Below are 27,758 nucleotides of genomic sequence, written 5' to 3'. Positions count from 1 at the left end.
TATAATGGAAAAATAACAACACTAGACACTTATTTTATAAATTCATTGTCAACAAATTATGGATCAACAGCTATGTTGGTTCACAATTGACAGTCCAGAGAGATTTTTTACCTGCAATAGGCCACTTTTTGTGACGTCATATTTCAGACTTTGTGATGCTCAAATCTTGGAAAACTTTTCATATGTTGTTCTATTGAGGTTAAGCCAAAAGAAAAACCAATAAAACGTTTTCTTGCAATTTTTTTCGGGTCAGCCCATATATTTCCTATTTTGACCTTACTATTTGTTCGATTTGTTTCAAACATTACTAATTCATAACGATTTGATCGGGTTACAGCAAACCAATCAGACTTTGCTTTCAATAAAATAAGCTCATAAAAAAATTGTATTTGAGTGCGGTTTAAATAAATTTGTCCTTGGCTATTATAAAATTTGTTTGCAAATCAGTGACGATTCTAGATTAAATGGATGATTCCAAAACCATACCTATCTAAAAAATGTTTATAAGTGAATATGACATGTAGCCTACTTGTTGAGGCGCTGTGTCAGCATGGGCGTAAGGTACTTTAATGGTTTGAAATTTTTTTTATTATTAACCTACATTTTTTCTGACGTAAAGTAAACAGTAAACCACTACAGCAAATAGCCTGTTTAAAATACCTTTGAGACACAGCGGTGAGATGGCGAAGCAGATAAGACAGTGGCTTTTCAATAATGTGAAACTGGTTCAATACTCGGCTTAAGCGGATTGTCGAAATACACCGCTCACTTCTACCCAGGGAGAACTGATTGTAACTTGATTGATTAATTTACTTGATTATAAGCCGCCCTTGATTGTAAGCCGCATGTGATAGTGTTAAAAATTTAATGTAATCCGCCCTTGAATGTAAGCCGCAAATACTGTTTACACGCAACGCTGAAACATTACTCAAACCAGCCCAAAAAACCGCAACCTGCAACCTTCAAAAAAATCCCGCAACTCAGGACGAAAACCAGCCCAATTGGGCGTGAAAACCGCAAGGTTGGCAACCCTGTCCATAAATGAAACTGACAACTCCTTTTTTTCTTTCGAATGCACGTCATAAATGCATGTGACAATTTAAAATGCACATCACAACTTCACAACGCAGTACGGAAAAACATCTATGGCAAAGTCGACAAGGAAAAAAGCAAAAAGAAAAAATGTAAGCCGCCTTTGATTGTAAGCTGCCCTTGAATTTAAGCCACAAACATGATGGGAAAAAAACTTTATAAGCCGCGGCTTGCAATCAAGTAAACACGGTAATGAATTTGGTGGGCAAAGTCGCTGAAAGAAAATCGACCAAGAAAAGGGAACTGGCCACCCTATTCTCATTAGTGCTGAAGGCCTAGTAGGGTGAGCCGTATCTTCTCAGTAACCAAAGCTGACTGTGGTACCTTTAGCTTAATTTATACATAGAAAAGATGGACCAAATAGGCTACGGCGCACAATGCTGGTGGACGGAAATGGCGTATATTCAAGGTGTTCACTGAACACCTTGTTAAAACCAATTAAGGCAAAATTTTAGTATTTTGAATTTGCAGATTTTTGTGTTCGTTTAAACCATCACAAAAATCATTTTTAAATCATTTTACTTGCCCTTGTAGATCCTTATAAATGTATTCTTTAAGGTTGACTAACTTCAAGTGTTCTCTGAATTCAAATATACAAAAATCTTCAAAACACAAAAAAAAACAGTAGGCTACAAGCTTTAACACAGGCGAAGGTGTTACAGACAAAAGTTAAAGTTACAGTTAAGCTAAAGTTACAGTTAAAGTTAACAATTAAGTTAAAGTTACAGACAAAAGTTAAACAACCATTACCTACATCCTTTGTACTGTAGGCTATTTCTCGCGTAATTGCAAGGACAAAAGCTTGAGAATCTGATCAGCTGCTGGTAGCCTAAACATGTAAACTCGCAATTGTTTAACTTTAAAAAAAAGGATTTTCTTTCATTTATATTCTTTAAATATATTCTTCGATAGATATCATAATATCATCCTTGTTTTTAATGTGATCACAAAATTTTAATCCATATTTTATATCTCTTGCTCCAGATTCTGAAAAGTGTTCCGAAAATATTACTTATAATAGGCACACTCATCATCAGCCCCGAGGTTTAAGTTACGTGAAATCATGAACAAAAATAGTTCATTTTAATAATTTGACTTTCCCAACTATGTAAGCCGAGCATACATCTAATTTTGATTCTTTGTGCAGTTCGTGGTAGGTGTCCCACGCCCCTTCGTTCTAATATGATTTTGTCTCCTTTTTGGAGAATTTACTATGAAGATCAACAAGTTCTGTTCAGTTGTGATCGAGGATACCAATTAATTGGCAGTGACAATGCAACATGTTTACAAACAGGAAACTGGTCCTCAGCGGAACAAGAATGTCGTCAATGTGAGCTTTGGTTCAGGTTTTAAATTTTTTTTTATAAGTACTTGCACTACCCAACATTATTTTTTGCACATGACAAATTATTCTTTGAATATTATCAGGCTTTATGCTATTTTGTTGATTTGTATAACGCTATATATCAAAGCAGTTTTTTTTCAGCCAATCTATGAGGATCTTGTTGCATTGGTGGGCTGTGAGGTAGGCCTATCCTTCTTGAAGCTTGGTTACTGGCAGGGTTGGAAGTCGTTAGTCAAAAAGCAATGACTATTTCACTATTCGATCGTTTCCAAAAAAGCAATGACTTTCCGCTATCGATACTTAAAAAAGCAATAAATAGCAATTACTAAAAATAATTAAACAAAATAACACGCAACCCGCAAACTTGAAAAAAAAACAAGCCCAAACTTGCGGGAAAACCGCAAAGTTGACAACACTGTTAACGACTCTCACTGGCATGGTTTTTCTGAACCGTGTAGTCGCAAAATTTTCTTTAATCCTTTAAAGTTCGAAAACCGGAAGGGGACTAGGTCGGATAGTAATCCGAAAACTAAATCTCGTAAATTCGTTTTGACGACGAAGTAAGTGAACAACAAAAGTGATTCAGCAGTTCTCTTAAATATTGATTAGGTAAAAACGAATAATGATTTCGTTGCTTGCATAAAAAAGCAGTGAATAACGCGCATTCGATATTTATTTTTAAACAGAATGGGTATAAGCATTCGATATTCAGAAAGCAACGAATAACGCTATCGAATAGTGACAACTAGTCCTTACTTCCAACCCTGGTTACTGGACACTCCAATATGAGATGGTCTATGGACTGATTTGGGGCATTGCATTTTGGGCAGTTTGGTTTTGAGTTGTCATCCTCCATCGATAAAGGTTGTCATTTGTTTTAGTTTGTTTTGTTCTTATGCGGTTTGCAGTCGACCACAATTTTCTGGTAGCCGTGTCAAAGCCTGGGAGAGCTTTTGTTAGGTCTGTGAGTAATTATGTCATAACAATCAGTTGCAGATCATATTTTCCTCACCAAATAAGGCAATCAACTGGGTTTATAATATTGTTATGGTTTTATTTTTTGTTGCTCAACAACTGATGAGGTCTTTTAACGACATGGCTCACTTTTAGTTTTGTATCAGATTTAGACCGATTATACCAGCTATCTGCGAATTATTTCTACCACTGGGTGCCGCTGAATGGAGAGCAGTAACATGTTACGATATTATCCTTGTTTTGCATGTCTAGCTCCATATTCTGAAAATGTTCCAAAAGCATTATTTAAAACGCTTATCATTAGCCCCGAGGAGTAAACTACGTGAAATTATAACCAAAAATAGTTTATTTTATTTCTATGACTTTTCCCTATTCTGCAACCCTAGCCCTGATTCTTTGTACAGATCTTGCCAGCTGTCCCTCACCTCTTCCTTCGACTAATATGATCTTCACCCCCCAGCAGAAACAATACTTTGAAGGTGATCAAGTCCAGTTCAGTTGTGATCGAGGATACGAATTAATTGGAAGTGAAAATGCAAAATGTTTACAAACAGGAAACTGGTCCTCAGCTGAACAAGAATGTCGTCAATGTAAGCCTTGATTTAGGTTTTGAAACAATTTTATTAAGTACTCACACTACCCCACATTCGTTTTTACACATTAGTAGATGCCACTTTGAATGTGTTCAGATTTCATGTCATAACAATCAGTGTAATTAATACCTCACTCACCAAATAAATTAATTAACTGGGGTGGGGGTCAAAGTTTAATTGTTTTGTTGCTTTATAACAATCACCTTTATAAGAAACTGTGCTAATTGACATTGTGATAATTACTCGTTATTTGTAATATCATCATTATTAGACATTGAGAGCTGCTCCAGGGCTAACTGCGAAGCAACGCACATCAGTTGTGAGAATCTAATGTAATTGAGAAATGTAAAGGTTTTTCATCTAATGGACCATGGCAAATTAACAAATGAGCCGCAAATAAGTGAATTCTTTTTTAAATACAGCAGCACTTTTCAATAGTTGAAAATGTGAATACTGTTACTGACGCTAGTAATCAAATCTAAAACTGTTACGATACTATAAAAATTATATTTTATGATCGCAATGCGGTGCAAATCGTAGAGAGTTGGCGTAACGCAGTCGTCGGTCAGACACGCTGAACCCTGTGCTGCACGAATGGCTAAACCTGCTTGATCATGAAATGAAAGCAAACAAAAATACAAATTTTCAGTAAAAGATACATGTAAAATGGTAACGGCTATTGTAAAATGAAAAATTGATTGACTTGATCTTTTATCCTCGGGCTGGGAAAGCGTCTTTGAGAACTTAATCCTGGCAGTTTCTCATACTTGTAGAGGCTTTAAAACATACCATTGACACAGACCCGGTCACCGCGATTGACAGAGTGGAGCTTCCGATAGTTGAAGTGTTGTTGCAGAAGAATTATTCCATCCACTTGGTACCGTTGAATGGCGAGCAGTCCTGAGATGCGTTGCCCAAGCGCATACCCCGAAAACCCAACTAGCGTCGCTTGATCTTCAGTCTGGAACATAACCAACTGAGCTAACGCGGCGGATAAATTGCTAGAAGTTGGCTGGTTTTATGAATTATCAAGTAGTAGACGTAAAAGTTCACTATAAAATCACTAACAACGCAATTATAATAATAATCATGTTTTATTTTACACACATTGTGCAAACACATCGTACACTGCGACCACAGAAGCAACGCAGCAGAACAATAAGCAGCAAAGGGAAATATATTCTTAGAGTCAGCTGCTACTTTTTTGGCATGCCCCTAAGTGGCTTGCTGAGACACAGCCGCGTACTCTGAAGTGATGTAGATTGTAGAACCCACGTTCTTCCGAGAGTTGCGCAGATGTTTCCACCACTCGGCTTAGCAGTCGACATTACCACTTGCTCTCACAGCTCTCGCTGTTTTAGAGACATTTGACAGAAAAAGACAATAAATTAATTTTGTTCTGCATTGCAGACCAACATGAGAGCTGTTGCTAGGCTATGATGGAAAAGTTGACTTTTTATAGCAAGAAGAAAATGTTTGTGTGTGCTCTCTATGTACTGTAGGTACTGTAGGTAGATGCACTGACAGTGATTTTGCAATGCTGGGAGCTAGAAATGGTTTTCAAATATTAGTTTAAAATTATTAACCTGATGTCGTCTCCAAGTAAGTGTAGGTTAATCAAGAGACTCATTACTCTGGGTTAGAATAAATTGTTATCCTCTGTTTATAAATCGATTTGTAGTTTCCGGCAAGCATAAAAACGATAGTAGGTCACATAAATTTTCCTTGCTGAAAATGAAACAAGAAAAAAAAAATTTCTTGAAAACCACTTGTCTAAAGGTGTAAATCCAATCTTTTAAACTTGATTTGCAAAACCTTTTGGTTGGATTTTTGCAATAATATTTGGGTTAAATTTTTTCGGAGGGCCAGCGGCTTGTTTATTTATTAATATTTTTTTGTTGTATTTATGCAAAATCACAAAAACTATAAAATAAAGTTATGTAGGCTATATAAAATAAACTTGAAAAATAAAATCATACCAACACATAAGCAAAAAATGCGATAAATTCTTGTTTTGTATCATGGCTGCAAAAATACGTTTGTGAAATAGCTTTTCATTTCAAATACTTTATGCTTCTGTAGGCTATCTAAAAATCAATTAGATTACTCAGTTTCACCTTAAGTTCTTTGCAGTACATCAAACTGTTTTGTTCAATCGTAGGTATAGTTCAACCAATCAAATTGCTTTCAGCAAAACTTCACGAGCGGCATATTACATGGGCGGATTAGCCCACCGAGAATTTGGGAACTTTCCCGGTGGGCAGGTTGGATTTTTAAATGTTGGCCGGTTGAGATTTTTGGGTGTGGGCCAGTCGGGAAATCACTGTCTTTTAGGCTACTATGCCCTGAGATAAAAGTCAATTGAACTACACAATTGCACATATAGGCTTAATATGCACAATGTATTAACCTTTGTATTGGAACCAAAAATATTTATTTGCATGAAAAGATATTGGTCTAATGGAATTCACATCAAGAGTGGAGTACGCAGAGGATATGTACTTTCTGCATATCTTTTTAATTTCATATACAGAAATGATTTTTCAGCGCATTGATACAATATGAACGGGATAAAAGACGGCGTATTTATTATAATAAATTTACGCTATGCTGATGATACTGTTCTGTTAGCTGAATCGTAAGAAGATCTTCAAGAAACATTGGACAATGTTAATTCAATTGGTAAAGAATTTAATTTAAAAATTATTGCTAAAGATACCAAATTAATGATGCTCTCAAAACCATTAGACACTCCAGTAACCTGTTCCCAATTATAATTAATATCTAACCACAAGACAACAATTTTTTTGTTTATCTGTCTTATTTATTGTTTCTGTATCTCATTATGTCTTTGGGGTCGGTGAAGCGAATTTGGTGCTGGCTTTTGTCTAGTGTTAATGGTTTGGAAGATAGTTGCAAAAAAACGTTTCACTGATATTTGACAATTGTTCAAAATATTGTGCATTAATTGAGATTATAATTTCCTTTAAAGTGCGATTCAATATCACAACCTGCTTACATCATTTATCAGTCATTTTCATCACTCGCTAGATGATCGTGAAAAGCTGTAGCTTACAAACTTGCAACGTGAAAACTTTCAACATTTGATATAGGTTAAAATTTTACCTTTTTACAACTGGCCACGTTTTTTGGAGGGTTGGGCTAGTGGGGTATATGTCATTTTATGTAGCAGTGGTGAGAGATCTGGTTAGACATTCGAGAGGGTGCTATAGTTCGACACCGCTCAAGAGCATTGTAGTTGTGTCAATGTCAAGAAAGGCATGCCTGAAAGTGGACACGAAGATTGGCTTCTTTGCCTTTCAGTCCACTTAATTTAAGTTTTCAATTACAAGACGCGAGCCTGGATAAGACAAAAAAACTTTTATATCCAATGTGAAACTTGGACAGTGTCACAATCAAATAGAGAAAAGGATCGATGCCTTCGAGCTCTGAACATACAAGCGAATGCTAAAAATTTCATGGAAGCAAAAGATCACTAACGATGAAGATTATTGAATATTTCAAACAAAATGCTCTTACACATATTTAAAAGAAAAAAATTAAAATATTTCGGACACACACTAAGCGACGGCAAACTCCTTGCAAAAATCTAATGATCGATAAAAGGAAAAATAAATTGTAATAGAAACGAAGGCAGACCAAGAATGATTTGGACAACATATTTCTCTATATGGACGAAATTGAATTATGAGAGAGCGGTACGCGAAGACCATGATCATAAACAATGCCAACATGGTCGAATTTTCAAAATGGTTGGTGAAATAAGTATTGAAGCTTGTCGTATAGGCTACAAAATATGGTTTGATAAAAGTTGGCGTTTTTTCTCATAAATTCCCGAGTAGGTTCAGTTTTCTAATTTTCCCCTGGGAATATACCAAACAAAATATAGAAAGTGAAAATTCAGGTTAGTTCTTTCACCTTGTCACTGGCTATTGTAATCTTACATTTTTTGTGATTATTCTTCAGATGCGAATACATGCTCGATACGTCTTGGTTATCGACCTTTCACGTTCATTTCGCCTGAACTGGAAGTTTACTACCCAGGCGAACAAATCACGATCCGTTGTTTTCGACATTTCGAACCGGTTGGAAATGAAAATGCGACTTGCTTAACTACAGGAAATTGGTCTTCCGAGATCTCAAGATGCCAAGGTAAGTTGCGACAAATTAGATTTTTCAGCAGCTTATTTTATGCTTTTTAACTTAATACATTTAAGCAGAGTTATGGCCATATGGAAATTCATGACCTTCAGATTCGAATATTTTAAGTATTATTCTGAAAAACTTGGCATAAACAGTAGCGTCAACAGGGTGCCTAAGCTGGGGGAGAACCCAGACCCAAAAAATTGCACGGAAGCCTGCAACTGAAAGCAAACACAGCTAGTTCTTTTGTAATAGTTATTTGGCATCAGACTTTTGGTTTATTGTAGAAACAACATTTGCTTTTGGGAGGAAAAAACATTTTTCGTAACTGGTTTTACTTGTGCTTTCCTGTGAGGTACAGCAGGAGCGTTTTCATTTTGGACTCGGGCATATTAACGGTCTTAGGTTGAAATTATCTCCTCAATGGTCCTGAGTATCATTCTAAATTTGCTGTGCCACGCTGGTTTTGATCACATTTTGTCAGAGATGTACGTATACGCCGTAATTCTACGCCGCATACTTGCGGCGTAGACTTTTTGTTTGCGCTAACGCTTGCGGCCACATTTTTTTGGATAGTTTGCGCTTGAGTCTACGCCGTAAAGTTTTCGCAGTTTTTTAGCGCATAGCGTCAACGCATACTTTTAATGTATTTTTTTCGCTACAACACGCCGATACCTTCCAGCGCTGCAGTTGAAAGAATGTTTTCAATGGGCAAAGACATATTGGAACCAAAACACAGCAAAATGTCAGATGAACATTTTCAGATGCTTGTGTTTCTTTGTGGAAATTCAAAATAAAACTTGTTCGTTTCGAGTGGTTTATACCGTGTGAATGTTTGGCACCTAGCAAACAAAATTAGTTTACGCTAGTGTATGCGCTGACGCTGACGCCGCCAACTTTTTTTACAAGTTACGTTGACGCATACGGCGTATGGTTTCTCGAACGTTTGCGTTAACGCTGACGGCGTCAATAGTTTTTGTATGCGCGTACATCACTGCATTTTGTTACAACGTTGAAATTCGTAAAAGCATATTAGTGTACATTAAAATTGACTTTATTAACCTGAATTTAAAAATTAATCTAACAATTCTAGATTGACTCTTTATTGGCTTATCAAGTGAGGATTTTGAAACTTACTTGTGTTCAAAACTCTTATATAAAACCACACCGATATAACTTATTAAAGCAAACTTGACATTATTCTTTACTTCCCTTAACTCACAAGATATTTTACAGGGGTGGCTATCTGCACTACATTTGTTCGTCGCAAAATGAAAGTTTCGCCTTGGCAGAGATTTTACTTTCAAAATGAACAAATAACGTTCAGCTGTGATAGAGGATACAAATTGATTGGTAAAAAAAGTGCAACTTGTTTAAACACAGGTTCGTGGACTTCCGATCGTGTACCAAGATGCCGAGGTAAGTCTTGATTGATTGGACGTTGCAGCCGTAATTAAGTTATAAAATTTAACGCGTAGGATTGCGAAAATCGAGCATCCGAGCCTGGTTAATTTAATTAATTAAAGCCCAACAGAGTTGTTAAGCCCAGTGCTTCCCAACCTTTTTTAGTTCGCGACCCGCTTTTAATGCAAGTTTTATTGTGCGACCCACCATGAGATATGACATCTTTATTATTGCATCTTTACTACTGGCGTACGTACTGAAATAGACCTTTCCCGCAGCTCTGTGCAATGAAGCGTGACGTTAAAAACAATCACGCTGGCTGCTTCATTGGCAAGCACCAAATTGCTTGTGAATGCTTGATAACTTGTTGAGTAGTTAGTAGAATCTTCGTAAAAACATTGAATCAACGTTAAAAACAAGAATCCGACTGCTAAATTTTATATAAGTTGCTTTTATATGAAAAACAAGCTAAGTGATACAATGATATGCCACTTATTTAATGGGCTCTAGTAACTGCGCATAAGCTATGGCGCTTGAAGGAACTGCTGGTAGTGTGTTAATGTCTAAGCGTAACGCTGTTGGTCTGCAATTATGATAGACTTGAAATTTCTTTCTGCTTTAGCTACTGTGTCTTTATAATAATAAGTGAGAATTACTGTCTTATTTGCTACAATAAGTAGGCTAAGTGGGTTTCAGTTTGTAGCCTTTTTTGCTTCTTTACTTGTGAAAGCAATGCAGCCTATCACTTATGGCCTACTTGCACTGAATATGAATCAACTGAAGTAGGCTAATAAGCTGGACTGCCATTCAATCAGGGCCGTAGCCTAACTTCGTCAGTTGGGGCTCCGATACAATTATGAGGCATGTTTTTAAAGAATATTCCAGGTAAGTATTTCTATGAAAAATCCGACCTTTGTTGTGGGGAAAATTGCTTTTCGCCTTAAAGTAGATTATTTCTATTGTAGGAAGATAGGCTTCAAACAAATTATGCCAAAAGTCTTAGTTTGTTAACTGTTGTATCTTAAAATCAGAGCCAAAGTTGCAATTAAAATACCCCCCCCCCCCCCCCCTCCCCTACTAATACAATAACTTTTTTACAGCTCTGCCATACTGTTCCACATTCGAACCTTTCCAAAAGTTGTCTGTTTCTCCCGATCTAAACATATACTACGAAGGTGACCAAGTAAAGTTCACATGTGACGCGGGATACCAACTCACCGGCTCTGAAAGTGCAACTTGCTTGGATTCAAGGCGTTGGTCTGCAAAGGAACCAACATGTCGATTAAGCTCTGATGCAGCGCATATCTGCAACAATTTTATTTCGCTCTTTATGCTTGTTTTTACAGTGCTTGCCATGTGTTTTTAATGCATGTACGTCAGGGAAGAGAGGTAAATATGGGCCACCTAAGCAGAAATTGCAATAGCTCTCCCATACTACCTTATTTTTTCACAAAACCAGGTTTTTTGGTAGACTAGACTTTAGTATTAAAAAAGTAGCTGGAAAACAAAGACCGAAAACCTTACACATCCGCACAGACTTCCGTTAAATTTTGACCTGGCTGTAGCTCATGCTACACAACTCCTGCGTAATATGGACCACCATGGGACCACCTAATCTGTTAAAAGAAAATCAACTGTTCCTTGTCTAATGTTGATTCGGTTAACTATCCAGTTCTTAAATATGTAAAAATAATTTAATAATTAAAAGACTTTAATCAAGCCAAGAAACCAAAAGCACAATCAAAACAACAAACCAAGAACACCTTGTACAGTATAAAAGTTGATACACCCATAACAAAAAAAAGTTATTGGGTATTGTAGCAAAAACATAACTTTGCCTAAGTTAGATCACCACAGGCCTCAAGTGTCCATTTTTGGTCCTGGTTTTTATATTTACAGTTTTATTTAACTTTAAATATAATTTCACTGCCAGTAGTGTAATATGGGCCACTAGCCCATAGCTATTGCACAAAACCACGTGAGCCATATTACACAACAGCACGACCTTTTAAAATGTCTCATTTTCCCATCAAATATAAACAAATCACTTTAAAAGTTCCTGCTACACTATGCACTGATGCTCTGTGAATGTTTTAAACTTTTAACCATTTTTCTAATCGCACTAGCTCCAACTCTGTAAGTTATTTGTGTTCAAGCAAAAATTATAACAACTCCTACCAAAACTCAATCACCATGCTGCTGTATTCACGCAAACAAGGGTGGACCATATTATCAATTGACCCATATTATCCTATTTTCCCTATGATCAATTTGTAACTTTCACTTTAACCTTCATCCTAGCAACAATTAAGCTATTACAACTTAATCTTACTAAGGGAGAGTTCGAATTTCGAGAAATATGAGCCCCTATGTTCCGTCAAATCAACAATAAATCTTATTAATATAAAACAGTTTCTAATCTGAAACTAAAACTGCCGCCACGACAGATCAGTTGGTTAGGCGCCTGACTTTACGAACAAAGAAATTGCAATACCAAGAAGCGCTGGTTTGACCTTCGGAGTGTGCGCTTGAGCAACGCACTTCATTCAGCAGCACCTAATGGATGGAATGATTCACAGGCAACAACACATCAACTATCGGAAACGTCATTGTGTCCAACTCGGTGACCGGGCTTACGTCAGTGGTTTAAAGCCTCTACAAGTAGCCTATGCGAAACTGCCAGGATTAATCTCTCAAAGAAGCTTTCTCGGTCCGAGGATAAAGATTCCTTCAGTCAATCGAAACATAGTTAGGAAGGGTTTAGATCTGGATTACCCAAAGTGCGTCCCGCGTGAACTATATTTGCGGCCGCTGTAAATTATATCATATAATGAAGAAAACTTTGTTGTTGTGGACAGATTTTTGAATTTTTCGGAGTTGAAGCGGCTTGAATTCCAAAACTTATAGCCCAATACAGTATAAAGGTATTTTTTAGCCTGCAAGACAAGTCAAAAAAGCAGACAAGCCCAGGTGCTTGACAATAGGTTCCTAATCATTCTGTTAAGTAATAATTATACATTATTTGTTAGGCAGTTGGGGTTGCACAATGCACATGCATTCAACCTGTTTAATTAAGTGAACATTTCAAGGTCGTAGCGTGGCCTGGCAGTTTGAGGGTTCGGGAAGTAGTCATTTCGCTGAGGTGGGTTCGGTGCCTACCTCTGTCATTACTCTTTTTTTCTGTAATTACCGGACAAAGTTCAAACCGAGAATCAACAAATGTTATGGTACAATGTTAAAGTGTCTACCTGTCAAAACACCGTATTTGCTGCAGCGACGTATAAATGACAAATACGCTCACGGGTTCGGTGTTTCCTGAACGTCATGAAAGATGATTCGATAACGATTGAAGATTTATTCCATAAAGCTAGGCCCTTCTTTTTCTTAAACCTCCCAACAGCTTCACATGGTAATTGGTAAGTACTTTTAAGGGATAAGATAGTTGTGTAAATAACATTTGTTGTGCAAGTGTAAATGACAAAGATTGTCATTTAATTTTTTTTTCAATGCAAATTTACGAATATTGAATCTTTGGATTGTCTTTATAATAAAAAGATTGTGCTACTTTTGGTCTGGCCTTTTATTTAAGTTGGGCTGGAGATTTTCAAATAATCCGGCGACATGGATATTTAGCAGTTGTTATCCAGTTATTACTGAAATGAAGTCTAAGTTCAAATTTTTGTTGAATCCAGTTAGGTTTAATATGTATAGGCCTAGCCCAGGGCTGGATTTCAGCCGGAGCGCCGCTCCGGAAGCTCAATCAAAAAGTTGATTTGCCCGGAACGGCGTTCCGGAATCTCAAATATTTCATGCTCTTATTATGCTTTGCCTTGTTCAAAGTAGCGTTAAAATGGTGTTTGAAATTTGTACCATTCATTCGATCCGTTATTGTGCAACCTTCAGGCAGCTTGATTGTCCTATCGCCACACCCTGACGTTTACACTCATTCTAATATTTTATTGAGCCACGTTATTACGTCACAATTAATTTTTCCGTCACAGTCGAAGGAAAATCGTATTTCAAGTGCAGTTGAGGCACAATATTCCCGTGGAAAAGAGGTCACCCAAAAATACTGTATTTCGAACTGCGTATCAAGTCAAAAAGGAAATCCAATAACATCTTCGAGAGTGATATAGATGTGCAAGAACTGGACGTGAAATGGGACGTATTTTACATTCACGTAAAGCCTGCAAGAATATTGTGCAGCATGTAGGAGTATAGAGATGAGGACCCGGATGAGAACGAATCTATTCAAAAAAATTGTTGAGAATCCTTGAATTAAGAAACCTAGAATAATTCTTGATGAGTCAACCACGTTGAGCCGCGTATCAACTCTAATATTTTATCTTCGTACCAGTCTTGACGGAAGCGAACCTGTGAATGTATTAGTAGACTAGATCTTGTAGAGCTCTCTAGTCTTAGGGCGAATAGCATCTCTGATTCCCTGATGAGCTGCCTAAGATCATATGGCATGTCTAAAACATTTCTATCTCCTTGTTTGATTGGTGTTGTGTGTGATGGCGCGGCTGTGATGTTAGGTCGCAAAAGTGGTGTGGCAAAATTGCTTTGTGATGAATTTCCAGACATTGTGGTGTGGTATTGTGCAAATCATAGATTGGAATTATCGGTTGGTGATGTTGTAAATTCAGTCAGTAATGTGAATCGATTTCGATCTTTCATGGACAAGCTCTATAGCCTTTAGCACGCTTCTCCTAAAAATAGCAGGGAATTGGGTGAATGTGCAGCGGCTGTTGAGGTGCAGTTGTTGAAAATCGGAAGGGTACTGGACATGGACACACGTTGGGTAGCTTCGACTTTCCGCATAATTAATGCAGTTTGGAATCATTTCCTAGCACTTGTCAAACATTTCAAAAAGGGAGCTAGTAGCGACACAAGAGATTCTCGGGAACGTGCGAAATATCAAGGACTCATGTAGAAGATAACATCCACGGATTTCTTGTTGGACTTGGCTTTGATGTAAGATTTCTTGCAACATTTATCCGAAGTAAGCCTCGAACTGTAAAACAGAACATGTAGGCCTACTATTTGGGATGCAGATAACAAAATTAACAATCTTGCAAAATTATATGAAATACGTAGGAACGAACCCGGGCGACATTATCGCATTGCCAAGGACGCTGAAGAAAATTTAGAATTCAAATGTGTGGAATTGCATTTAAACAATTGCATAAATAGCCCGCCAATCAATCCCCGCATCTTCTATCATCACTTAGGAAATTCCATCCAAGATCGCTTGTTGAATTCAACAGACTCGTCATGTATTACCGCTTGTAAAATAGGCTACTTGATCCAACTACTTGGCCAGAAGACACAGTAATGACACACGGAGAAAACAAAATCATTGAAGTGGCAAAGAGATTGTGCTTAGATGAACGCGAAGCTGTGAGGGAACTTCGTGAATGTGCAACTACGCAAAATAGATCCCAGAGTCTTCAGAATTTGATAACGTCACTAAAATCTATTAATCTATTCTAATTTAATCGAGCAAATGTGAGCGCGGATTTTTACAAATGAACCTCATATTGACATCTGACGGTGCTTCTCTATACACACTGTAACTGTTTCAAGTTTACTCTTTATACGAATGGTCGGTCCTCCATACTGAGAAAGTTTTCATCAGCGAAGTATGTTGGATCCTGGCTGCGCTAGGGACGTAACCCGGCAATTGAGACCCGAAGTCGCCAAAGGTCTTATGGTTTTGAATACAATAAATGTCTTGAAAAATTGTGGAACTTGTAATTTTTTTGTGTTTTTGTTTCATCAAAATACGAATATTTGCATTGAGCAAGGTGCAAGGGATGGTGCAAAGCAAGCGAACAAAAGGACGACAATAAATGAAATATTTTTACAATATCAAGCAAATTACAGGAATAAAAAGCATGCCGGAAGCACTAATAAAAACAAAAGACATAACAAAATGGAGGCGGTTCATAAGGGAGATCACAGCTGATCCAACATGATCAATCTGTTGAAGAAGAAAATTGAGTATCTATGATACTTACTTTAGCAACGTTTAAAACACGTACAGTACATCAAGGGTCTTTGTCACATAAACAGCAGTTTGTAGGCATTGCCTAAACCATAAATTGAGGGTAGCTTACTGTTTGTGAGATACTGTTGTTACACTGCAAATATCTATAGCCAGATTAGGAGAAATAAAATTATCAAAATTGTAGCCTTGCGAAACTGCAATTTCAATTGAACTGTGGGCCAGATAGCTACTTATCCTCAAGTATGAATAAATTGCGTGTGGCTTACAATAATGCATTTCGAACATTGCATAAATTACCAAGGCGTGTGAGCATTAGTAGTATCCAGACGTATCATCATATTCCTACGTTTCATGCCCTATTCCGAAATCGTATATTTAATTTTGTCAACCGCTGTCAGGTCTCATCTAACAAGTGGTTAGTTGCAGTATTTACCTCAGAGTGTTATGCTTCTTCTGACTATGCGTCTCACTATAACGTGACTATGTACGCATAAGTTTTGCTTGTATATGTAACCTTGTGTGTTTTGTGACTTGTGTTGTGTTTATGAATATGGGCCTGTCATTTAATGCCTGATGAAAATAAATAAATAAATAAGATGCTGTTTGATAAAAATAAACTCAACCTATTTGATCTAAACCTGATAGTAATAATAAGCTCACTTTTTCATTTCGGTAACTCTTATTTTGCGCATGCTTTAGAGTTTACACCAACACAGTCCCACACATTCACGTTTTGCAGTAGTCGTACTATGCCTTACCAAGTCACCACAGGGTAAAGAATGCATTGTTCCAAATTATGGTGACGTCACAGCAGTGCTGCCGCTTTTATTTTCGCAATTGAATGAGTGCCAGATTAGCCGAAAGTCAAAGAAAATGGCCAAGCGTGTAACTTAGTAGCCTGTTGGTATTTTTTACGATTTGCAGGTCACGAAATTTTATTAGTGTCATTTTTTTGGTATCTTAGATAAATTTAGCGAGTTTATTCATTTGTCAGAGGCACTTTAACTCATGCTATTTCAAACTATACAGCCTGAAAAAAATTAGACAGTTCATCATGCTATGAGCATCACACCTGCACACAGTGATGGAGGAACCACGTGGGCCTCGTAGGCTTGCGCCCACCTACTTTATTTTCTGGGTGGGCCTGGCCCACCCACTTTTGAAAGCCAAATTTCTTTCAAAAGGTAGCGAAAACGGCAAATCAGAGAAGGAGTTCCAAAAAAAAAGCTCTTCACTCATTTGATACACACTAGTTTGATTACACAGGCCAACAAAAAAGTTTTGCCACAAAAGGTGAGAGTCATTTTAGAGTATTTCAGGGCCCCTGATTCCAAAAATGCACTTAGTTTTTTCGAATTTTCGAAACTACCAGGATTTGAATTTCAAACCAAGATTACATTCTTCCGTAACAAGGATAAAATTTTAAGCAGCTACTTTATTGAAGAACACAACTTTGTATTCTGTAATTATATAAATGGCCTTCGTACCTTGATTGGTGTTGCTCAGTATAGTAAGCCTACCATTATTTGCGTTTGTTCATCGATGGCTTTGTTTTGCTTATTCGTCTAGTTTGTTAAGCAAAACCATGTAGGCTATGTATTTTATTTGTACTTAGTAGCTTAGTTAGTAAGTCTGATATTGTTGAAGTCAACACATATATTAAGAATAAGACCTTCTGATGATCCGTTAGGTGAAACAATTTGTAAAGGCTTCAGATAGTAATAACTATATTTGATTTAATTTGCTCTGCTTTGCTTTTTTGCTTAGCATTGAGCACTTTTTTGTAGTATTGATAGTTTTCATTGTTTTATTAAGGCAAAGCACAAGTTATATATTCTACATCTTGTATCCTAAGGCTTGCTTCACGTCGTATGTTGATTGTTACTAGGCCTGTAAACGTTAAATAGCCGTTTGTTTGGGTTGTAATCAACATGATTGGTTTCAAATGACGTTTATACAACTCAGAAATGTTCCTGGGATTACTTTCAGTTTTGTCTATGTAATAAACGACACGATGTTAAATCTATAGGGGCTCAAAATTGCAAAAAAATGTTTTTGCTGTTAGGCTAGCTTAACAACTAGAGCCAATTCGAAAAAAACAAGTGCATTTTCGGAATCAAAGGCCTCGAAATACCCTGAAATGACTCTCACATGCCGTGCCTTTAATTTTTTTGTTTGTTATCTTTGATAGCTCAATGATGAAATCTAATCTTCCAACTTTTCTGTTGAGGCCACTGTTGATGGGCAGCACGTGTGAGTGTGGCTGCGTGTGATTGGTGGAGTAATCTATTAATCAATCAAATTGTTCTCCAAGGTTAAAACAATGATATCATTACATATTATGCATTGCATGCACGTAGGCCTACTATATAATGCTGCAGATTATTTCTCCCAGGTTGGTATTATAACTGTGTGTGTATATTACCTTTTTATTTGTGTGTACATCGCCATATTTTGTACAGCGCTATAGAGCAATTTAACAATTTTGTAATTTTTTTGGCCAAATCGGGCATAAAAACGGAAATTTTTTGCTGGTTGGCACAAAAGGCAATCATGAAAATACAATGTATAAACGATTTGAAGTATTAGGAATGCAACAATGTTATTGAGGGTCTGGGGGGCAAAGCCCCCCAGAAGTTTGATTAACTTTGACTGCTATGCCTTTGGGCCCACCTACTTTTAAAATGGTTCCTCCATCTCTGCCTGCACATTTAAAAAAAATAATATTAATACCACAAATATTGATATCATATTACATCATATTAAAGAATTTTCCAATTTCACCCACCTGTAGAAACAATTTGTTGTGATCCAGTAAAATCACAAAACCAATGACTGCTCGATTTAAGTCCTAAAGGATTGTGGAAGTCCCCTTGCACTTCCAATGATATTTGTACAAGAAAAAATACTTCAAACAATGTAATATTCGAACAAGTCGCTTTTACTTGATTTTCATTTTGTCGCCATTCAACAAAGTTGTTGTTGAATTATAGAAAAACGGTGATGCACACATCTCAATGCACTGACACGGGATTGAACCAGGGACATTCAGATCTTCAGACTGACGATCTCCCAACTGAGCTATCGAGGCAAGAAGTGGCCAGTACAAGGATCGAACACGCGACATTCGCGTTATTAGCACGATGTTCTAACCAACTGAGCTAACCGGCCACGTTCAAAGCATATTATTCAACTTTACAATTCCACAAGCAGTTAGCAATGTGCAAACAGAACAAGCATCATGAATACGAAATAAAGAAAAGGAAGGACTTGCTTTACGAGATGCATGATTAATTTTCGAAAATGTTTTCTTTTTTCACTTGCACAAAATGCTTAAATATCTATCTTTATTACAAAAATACATGGAAAATCAGCAGAACCCTATTGGCATATGCATTTCGCTTTAACTTAACGTCCTTAATGGAAATCAATATATGTAATGCTTCAATATCATTATGTTAGAAATAAGATGGGCAGGATAAGCAGGATAGAAATAAGAAAATTAAGATGGGCAATTTGTTATAAACAAATATGGGAAATAAGGCAAGAAGTTTGAAATTTGAACGTACCAAACAAGAAGTTGGTGAGGATGAACATGTTGCAGAGCTGGATACTTCAAAATAAGATATTGAAGAGTTGTGACGCATTGGACAGAGTAGGCCTACAAAAGAAAACACAATTCAAAGTGGAGGTCATCCACATGAACTGTGAGTGAAGGGATGGTTAATAGAGATTTCAAAAATTTATGAATTAACGATTTGAACACCCAGCTATTTTCCAACTAAAAGACAATCTCGCCCAATGTCACCCACCTGTGGAAACAATTTGCTTTGATCAAGTAGAATCACAAAACCAATGACTGCTCGATTCAAGTCCTAAAGGATTGTGGAGTTCCCTTGCACTTCTAATGATATTTGCACACGAAGTAACACTTCAAACAATGGAAAATCTTCAAATCGTTTACAATAGATTCCAACAATTCGCTTTTACTTGATTTTCACTAAACGCGATCGACACTCAAACTTTTATGTGCAATTTTGTCGCTGTTCAACATTTGTAGAACTCATCGTCCAAAGATGTTGCTGAATTTTAGAAACATGCTAATAAACACAATCAATGCCCCGACCCGGGATTGAATCAGGGACCTTCAGACCTTCAGTCTGACGTTCTCCCAACTGAGCTATCGAGGCAGGAAGTGGCCAGTACGGGGATCGAACACGCGACATTCGCTTTATTAGCACGACGCTCTAACCAACTGAGCTAACCGGCCACGTTCAAAGCATATTATTCAACTTTACAATTCCACAAGCAGTTAGCAATGTGCAAACCGAACAAGCATCATGAATACGAAATAAAGAAAAGGAAGGACTTGCTTTACGAGTTGCATGATTAAATTTCTAAAATGTTTTCTTTTTTCACTTGCATATAATGCTTAAATATCATTATGTTAGAAATGTACTATTAAGATGGGCAAGTTGTTATAGACAAATATGGGAAATAAGGCAAGAAGTTTGAGATTTGAACGTAACAAACAAGAAGTTGGTGAGGATGAACATGTTGCAGAGCGGAATACTTCAACATAAGAAATTGAAAAATTGTGACGCATTGGACAAAGTGTAAAAAAAACACAATTCAAAGTGGAGGTCATCCACGCGAACTGGGATTGAAGGTATGGTAAATAAAGGTTTTAAAAATTTATGAATTTACGATTTCAACATCCAGCCAGGGCCTCTGAGAGAAATTTTCACTAGGGGTACGAAGAGTCATTTCCGGCCCCCCTCTCACTCCGGGCCCCCTTTGTCTTTGGCAAAACGCCTGATATTTACTTAGGCGTGTTGCACACCTTACAAAATTTTACTGCGGAATTGGACATCTGTGCGCAATAATAGCATTAGGCTGCAATAAAACTATTATTAAGTGTTTTGTGTTGTGCATATATCATGTGATCTGTCCCTCGCCAATTTGTGTAGGCTATCCTTCATTGAATTCGTGTGTCAGTTGTTGATGGTGCTGTTGAGACGGGTCGCTTGTACAGCTTTAATGTAAAATTTCCTAATTTATTTATTTATTTCTCTTAGACGTAGCCCAGGGGTCGGCAACCTTTTTGAGCCGCGGGCCAATTTGATAAAATAAAATATACTGGCGGGCCGTAACTGCCGGGACAGCTTTTCTGAAACGCGAATTATTTACCCTTAAATTGCACGGCGTTTTACATTCCTATTCATGCTTATATAATATGTTCATTGATATGATAAAAGGAATTTATTACTTTGAAACCGATTATTAAAAGAACTAATGTGTGTAACAATTTAATGTGAATGTTGATGTTGTTTGCATTTTTTTGCCAAATTGCCAAATTCAGTTTTGATATTGGAACAAGAAATTTGTAAAACATCATTAACATGTTCATCAGATAAACGTGATCGAAGTTTAATTTTTGCAAAGTTCATCTTGGAAAATAATTGTTCACAAAGATAAGTGTTCCCACACACGGATGCAATTTTTTTCGCATTATCTCGTAATTTTGGAAATAGGGTTGCAGATACACGTTCTTTGTGAAACACTTCCGGAGAAGTAACGTGAAACTTCGACTTTAACGTTGTATTATTCTGAAGTTCAATCAGTTCCATCTGCACGCTATTGTCCGCATCGGCTGGATCCACATCAAAAGGTGTTGCCAGTAACGCGAATTCGTGTTTGTGCCTTCGCATGTCCTGGAACCAGGAAGCACGAGGTAGTATCCGTGGTTTTGTTGCACTATGATTTTAGCATGCGAAAAACAACTTATTTATCGTCGCGGGCCGAATTGCGTGCTTTTGCTTGGAACTGCTCGCGGGCCGGAACGAAGCGCCTGGCGGGCCGGATTTGGCCCGCGGGCCGTAGGTTGCCGACCCCTGATGTAGCCTATAATTATTCCTAATGAGGACACTATGTTGCGTCGAAAACGTTGAATTTAGTAGTTTTTTCTTGTTTTTTTGTGTGTGTTTAATAAAAAATATTAAATCCGCTAACGTTACTGAGTGGTATAGGCATAGCTTATGTATCTGGAACAACAAGTCAAGCTCTCTATACCAAGGCTGAACCCTGCTTTTACTACCCTATGCCCCCCCCCCCGAATAGGAAAATAATCAAGTTTTAGGCTATCATTTAATTTAGGGTGTTTTCAAGAGAACACTTTTGCACGTAAAGCATTAGATAACCACTTTGGGCCCATAGTTTGCGTGCAATGCACTCAATTATTTTTCCGGGCTCTTTTGCTACATTACGGGCCCCCCAGGGCTAAACAATAACAACTTTTATGCTTGAATTTATTCGTTTAGGATAGTTTTAAATCAACATTTTTGCGCGTAAAGTAGAATCACAATTTCGGGCCCCTCACAATCACAGGCTTGGGCCCTCAAGGGTACGCCGTACCCTCCGTACCCCCCTCTCGTAGGCCCTGCATCCAGCTATTTTCCAACCAAAAGACAATCTCGCCCAATTTCACCCACCTGTGGAAACAATTTGTTGTGATCCAGTAGAATCACAAAACCAATGACTGCTCGATTCAAGTCCTAAAGGATTGCGGAAGTCACGTTGCACTTTTAATGATATTTGCACACAAAGAAATACTTCAAACAATGCAAAATCTTCAAATCGTTTACAATCGATTCCAACAAGTCGCTTTTACTTGATTTTCACTAAACGCGATCGACACTCAAAGCTGTGAGTGCAATTTTGTCGCTGTTCAACATTTTGTAGAACTCATCGTGCAAATTCTTGCTAAAGATGTTGCTGAATTTTAAAAAAATGTCAATAAACACAAGTCAATGCCTCGACCCGGGATTGAACCAGGGACCTTCAGATCTTCAGTCTGACGCTCTCCCAACTGAGCTATCGAGGCAAGAAGTGGCCAGTACGGGGATCGAACCAGCGACATTCGCGTTATTAGCACGACGCTCTAACCGACTGAGCTAACCGGCCACGTTCAAAGCATAGTTACATTGTTAGTGATTGTAGATGAATATAGTCGCTACCCATTTGTGTTTCCATGCAAAAGAATGTCTTCCGAGTCCGTCATTGATTGTTTAACTAACTTATTTTGCCTGTTTGGTTTCCCTGCTTACATCCACAGCGATCGAGGAACTGCTTTCACCAGCCGAGAGATCAAAGATTTTCTTTTTACGCGTGGAATAGCTACTAGTTGCTCATCACCTTACCGTCCTCAAGGAAATGGACAGTGCGAAAGGACAAACCAAACGGTATGGAAAACAATAAAACTTCTTTTGAGAACGCACCATGTTCTGGAGGACGATTGGGAGAAAGTCCTTCCACAGGCTTTGCATTCTATTAGGTCATTGCTATGTGTCGCGACTAATCAAATACCCCACGAGAGGTTATTCTCATTTGCACGACGAGCCATGTATGGCATGGCAATGCCTTCGTGGCTTATGGACTCCGGTAAAACAGTTTTATTGCGACGCTTTGTGCGTAATAAAGGTGAACCTGTCTGTGATCCAGTAATATTACTCAATGCGAATCGTACTTATGCTCGTGTACGATATCAAAGTGGAAGAGAGGCGACTGTTTCGACCTGGGATTTGGCACCCTCTCCTCAAACTGAGGTTGATGCGGAAGAACGCCTTTCTACAACGACGGATCTTACCTTAAATGTGCCGGAAGAACCTGAAATCCATAACATACTAACAAACGATTATAACACGCCATCAACAGACGCTCCTTCGAATTTAACTACTGACGTTCGCGAAGACAGTAGGTCTACTTGTGATATTACAAACCCGATCACATCAACTAATGAAGGGTTTACCGACAACAGCACACCTATCTTGAGACGTTCTACTAGAATTCGAAAGTCACCAGAAAGATATGGCTTTGAGTCAACATCTTGTCTGGTTCTTTTCGAAATTTATTTGGCGGGGTAGAATGTGGTGTAGCGCGTGTCGTCACGCATCACATTTCTCTTGCCGACAGCGCAGTGTAGGTTTGCCGATTGCCTGACTTGGCTTCTCTTGGTTTCTTTAGTGTTGGTTCATTCTCTAGTTTTCAGTTAACAGTGTAGCAGTGCAATCGGCAGTTTAAGTAGAGTCTTGTTTTAGTTTGTCATTTAATACTTTCTGTTAACATTTTGCTAGTTTTCAATTGCAGGATATTCACGTTTTAAATTTATTAAAACCTACTTTACTGAAATGAGTTTGTTGGTTTCAATGTAGGTCATGTCATTATTCAACTTTACAATTCCACAAGCAGTTAGCAATGTGCAAACCGAACAAGCATCATGAATACGAAATAAAGAAAAGGAAGGACTTGCTTTACGAGATGCATGAATAAATTTCGAAAATGTTTTCTTTTTTCACTTGCATAAAATGATTAAATATCATTATGTTAGAAATGTACTATTAAGATGGGCAAGTTGTTATAGACAAATATGGGAAATACAGCAAGAAGGTTGAGATTTGAACGTAACAAACAACAAAGAAGTTGGTGAGGATGAACATGTTCCAGAGCGGAGAACTTCAAAATAAGAAATTGAAGAGTTGTGACGCATTGGACAGAGTGCAAAAAAACACAATTCAAAGTGGAGGTTATCCACATGAACTGGGATTGAAGGGATGGTTAATAGAGATTTTAAAAATTTATGAATTTACGATTTCAACACCCAGCTATTTTCCAACCAAAAGACAATCTTGCCCAATTTTCACCCACCTGTGGAAACAATTTAGATCCAATAGAATCACTAAATCAATGACTGCTCGATTCAAGTCCTAAAGGATTGTGGAAGTCACCTTGCACTTTTAATGATATTTGCACACAAAGAAACACTTCAAACAATGCAAAATCTTCAAATCGTTTACAATTAATTCCAACAAGTCGCTTTTACTTGATTTTTACTAAACGCGATCGACACTCAAACTTTTATGTGCAATTTTGTCGCTGTTCAACATTTTGTAGAACTCATCGTGCAAATTCTTGCCAAAGATGTTGCTGAATTTTAGAAAAATGCTAATAAACACAAGTCAATGCCCCGAACCGGGATTGAATCAGGGACCTTCAGATCTTCAGTCTGACGCTCTCCCAACTGAGCTATCGAGGCAAGATGTGGCCAGTACGGGGATCGAACCCTCGACATTCGCGTTATTAGCACGATGCTCTAACCAACTGAGCTAACCGGCCACGTTCAAAGCATATTATTCAACTTTACAATTCCACAAGCAGTTAGCAATGTGCAAACAGAACAAGCATCATGAATACGAAATAAAGAAAAGGAAGGACTTGCTTTACGAGATGCATGATTAAATTTCAAAATTTTTTTTTTTTACTTGCATAAAATGCTTAAATATCATTATGTTAGAAATGTACTATTAAGATGGACAATTTGTTATAGACAAATATGGGTAATATAGCAAGAAGTTTGAGATTTGATCGTAACAAACAACACAGAAAATGGTGATGATGGCGTATGAGCGATCTTTCCAGGCTAGATTGGAGGGCAGGAAATCTTCAGCCACTCAGAAGTCTCGTCGTCGAGGACCCTCAGACCATGCGCACCGTGAGGAGGCCGGTGGGTTAGGCAGTGGTGGATGACATGGTCTGCGGTCTGTTCCGTGGCACCACACTCGCATTCTGATGAAGGAGCCAGGCCCCACTTGTGCATGTCCGAACGAAAGCGGCCGACGCCAGTTCGCAGGCGGTTTAGCCTGACCCACGCAAGCCTTGCGAGGGACATCCCTGGTGAACGGGGATCGGCGTCGGGTATGAAGTCACGGAGCGTGGAGGTGTGATTTTGCCACTCCATGTTCCACATGTGGTTCGTTTAGTGTGCCGCACTTAAACCAAGTTCTTCTGCGTTCTTAAGGAGTTGTTGTGCGGCAGGCACAACGGGGCGTCTTGATTTCAACCGCTGCTTTATAGGTGGTGGTCTCTTGAATGTTGCATGGAGGAGATGGTCCGGGTCCAAAGCGCGGCGAGCGAGAGAAATCGTGGCTCCTTTACGACGTAGCTCAGCGGGTTGGATGCCTGCTAGGATGGGTAGGCAGTCCGTTGGAGTGGGACGCAGGCATCCAGTCACAGTACGCAGTGCGTCGTTGATGGCGGTATCAATCTGGTGGGTGTGAGAACTACGACACCAGACCGGCGCGCAGTACTCAGCGGTAGAATGAACAAGGGCTAGGGTAGCTGTACGAAGAGTTTTAGCACCGGCTCCCCAGCCGGAACCCGCCAATCGCCTCAAAAGTGCGACGCGTGTAGATAGTTTTTTGCGCAGTGACTTCAAGTGCCGGCGGTACGTGAGTGACCTGTCCAGGGTTATGCCAAGGTATGTAGTTTCGGCACAGTAGGGCAGGCGTTCCCCATCAATCTTGATGTTTATCTCACGCTGTGCCTCCCGGTTGTTAAGGTGGAAGGCCGCCGACACTGTTTTTGACTTGCTGAGCTATAGCTTCCATTTCTGGAGGTATGCTGATAGAGTTTGCATGTCTTGGCTGAGGTTCCTCTCCACTGACTGCCAGTTTCCTGCGGAGTGCAGGAGTGCCACGTCGTCTGCGTAAGCATATTTCTTGGAGATGGTGGGGGGCAAGTCGTAGGTAAGGATGAACATGTTCCAGAGCGGAATACTTCAAAATAAGAAATTGAAGAGTTGTGAACGCATTGGACAGAGTGCAAAAGAAAACACAATTCAAAGTGGAGGTTATCCACATGAATTGGGATTGAAGGGATGGTTAATAAAGATTTCAAAACTTTATGAATTAACGATTTGAACATCCAGCTAACAAATGTTTTTTTTTGTTTTTTTGCACTCTGTCCAATGCGTCACAACTCTTCAATTCCTTGTTTTGAAGTATTTCGCTATGCAACATGTTCATCCTCACCAACTTCTTGTTTGTTACGTTTAAATCTCAAACCTTGAAGGGATGATAATAAAGATTTCAAAACTTTATGAATTAACGATTTGAACATTCTGCTAACAAATGTTTTTTTGTGTTTATTTGCACTCTGTCCAATGCGTCACAACTCTTCAATTCCTTGTTTTGAAGTATTTCGCTCTGCAACATGTTCATCCTCACCAACTTCTTGTTTGTTACGTTTAAATCTCAAACCTCTTGCCTTATTTCCCATATTTGTCTATAACAACTTGCCCATCTTAATAGTACATTTCTAACATAATGATATTTAAGCATTTTATGCAAGTGAAAAAATAAAACATTTTCGAAATTTAATCATGCGTCTCGTAAAGCAAGTCCTTCCTTTTCTTTATTTCGTATTCATGATGCTTGTTCTGTTTGCACATTGCTAACTGCTTGTGGAATTGTAAAGTTGAATAATATGCTTTGAACGTGGCCGGTTAGCTCAGTTGGTTAGAGCGTCGTGTTAATAACGCGAATGTCGCGGGTTCGATCCCCGTACTGGCCACTTCCTGCCTCGATAGCTCAGTTGTGAGAGCGTCAGACTGAAGATCTGAAGGTCCCTGGTTCAATCCCGGTTCGGGGCAATGACTTGTGTTTATTAGCATTTTTCTAAAATTCAGCAACATCTTTACAAGATTTTACACGATGAGTTCTACAAATGTTGAACAGCGACAAAATTGCACATAAAAGTTTGAGTGTCGATCGCGTTTAGTGAAAATCAAGTAAAAGCGACTTGTTGGAATCAATTGTAAACGATTTGAAGATTTTGCATTCTTTGAAGTGTTTCTTCGTGTGCAAATATCATTGGAAGTGCGAGGGGACTTCCACAATCCTTTAGGACTTGTTTGTTTGTTTGTTTATCTTTATCCTGCATTGCGGAAAGCGGACTTGAGCGCTATGCATCGGTGTACGCCTTCCGACATACACCTGACCCACGCTGCAGCCGACAGCAATGTCTGTTTCCGGTTGTCTACACTTTACTATTGACTTAAATTTGGTACTACCCATTACTCGAAATCGATCACTAGGTAGAAGCAATTATCGTAAAGTTTATGAATTGAATCGAGCAGTCATGACTTGAATCGAGCAGTCATTGGTTTTGTGATTTTACTGGATCACAACAAATGTTTCCACAGGTGGGTGAAATTGGGCGAGATTGTCTTTTGGTTGGAAAATAGCACGATGTTGAAATCGTAAATTCATAAATTTTTGAAATCTCTAATAACCATACCTTCAATCCCAATTCATGTGGATGACCTCCACTTTAAATT

At 38.3% G+C, this 27,758-nt stretch overlaps 2 protein-coding genes and 6 non-coding genes across 8 annotated transcripts in view; 4 read left to right on the top strand and 4 right to left on the bottom strand.

Annotated features, from left to right (window-relative positions):
* LOC145767150 (P-selectin-like) overlaps positions 1 to 11,982 on the top strand; it is a 31,242-nt gene extending 19,260 nt beyond the window's left edge. Inside the window, exons 3-7 of the mRNA XM_082578913.1 lie at positions 2,240 to 2,422; positions 3,817 to 4,002; positions 7,993 to 8,178; positions 9,406 to 9,588; positions 10,674 to 11,982. Coding sequence (XP_082435039.1) covers positions 2,275 to 2,422; positions 3,817 to 4,002; positions 7,993 to 8,178; positions 9,406 to 9,588; positions 10,674 to 10,939 — 969 coding nt within the window. The 5' untranslated portion in view covers positions 2,240 to 2,274 and the 3' untranslated portion in view covers positions 10,940 to 11,982. The remainder of the gene's footprint in view (positions 1 to 2,239; positions 2,423 to 3,816; positions 4,003 to 7,992; positions 8,179 to 9,405; positions 9,589 to 10,673) is intronic.
* Positions 11,983 to 19,703: 7,721 nt separating this feature from the next.
* Trnaf-gaa (transfer RNA phenylalanine (anticodon GAA)) lies at positions 19,704 to 19,776 on the bottom strand. Its single transcript has one exon. It is a non-coding gene; the product is annotated as a tRNA-Phe (tRNA).
* Positions 19,777 to 22,396: 2,620 nt separating this feature from the next.
* On the bottom strand, positions 22,397 to 22,469 carry Trnaf-gaa (transfer RNA phenylalanine (anticodon GAA)). The gene has a single exon. It is a non-coding gene; the product is annotated as a tRNA-Phe (tRNA).
* A 157-nt stretch (positions 22,470 to 22,626) lies between these two features.
* Positions 22,627 to 23,508, top strand: LOC145766592 (uncharacterized). The gene has a single exon (XM_082578309.1). The coding sequence runs from the start codon at positions 22,627 to 22,629 to the stop codon at positions 23,506 to 23,508; it is 882 nt and encodes a 293-aa protein (XP_082434435.1).
* Positions 23,509 to 24,604: 1,096 nt separating this feature from the next.
* On the bottom strand, positions 24,605 to 24,677 carry Trnaf-gaa (transfer RNA phenylalanine (anticodon GAA)). The gene has a single exon. It is a non-coding gene; the product is annotated as a tRNA-Phe (tRNA).
* A 6-nt stretch (positions 24,678 to 24,683) lies between these two features.
* Trnai-aau (transfer RNA isoleucine (anticodon AAU)) lies at positions 24,684 to 24,757 on the bottom strand. The gene has a single exon. It is a non-coding gene; the product is annotated as a tRNA-Ile (tRNA).
* A 2,161-nt stretch (positions 24,758 to 26,918) lies between these two features.
* Trnai-aau (transfer RNA isoleucine (anticodon AAU)) lies at positions 26,919 to 26,992 on the top strand. The gene has a single exon. It is a non-coding gene; the product is annotated as a tRNA-Ile (tRNA).
* A 6-nt stretch (positions 26,993 to 26,998) lies between these two features.
* Trnaf-gaa (transfer RNA phenylalanine (anticodon GAA)) lies at positions 26,999 to 27,071 on the top strand. Its single transcript has one exon. It is a non-coding gene; the product is annotated as a tRNA-Phe (tRNA).
* The last annotated feature ends 687 nt before the right edge of the window (positions 27,072 to 27,758 follow it).

Source organism: Aplidium turbinatum, chromosome 3 (genome assembly GCF_918807975.1).
Source record: "Aplidium turbinatum chromosome 3, kaAplTurb1.1, whole genome shotgun sequence".
NCBI lineage: Eukaryota > Metazoa > Chordata > Ascidiacea > Aplousobranchia > Polyclinidae > Aplidium > Aplidium turbinatum.
The sequence above is the reverse complement of the archived record's forward strand: the minus strand, read 5'-3'. Positions and strand labels throughout refer to the sequence as shown.

Excerpts from the sequence above, each read along its gene's own strand:
- LOC145766592 (XM_082578309.1), top strand. The coding sequence starts at position 22,627 with ATGTCTTCCGAGTCCGTCATTGATTGTTTAACTAACTTATTTTGCCTG.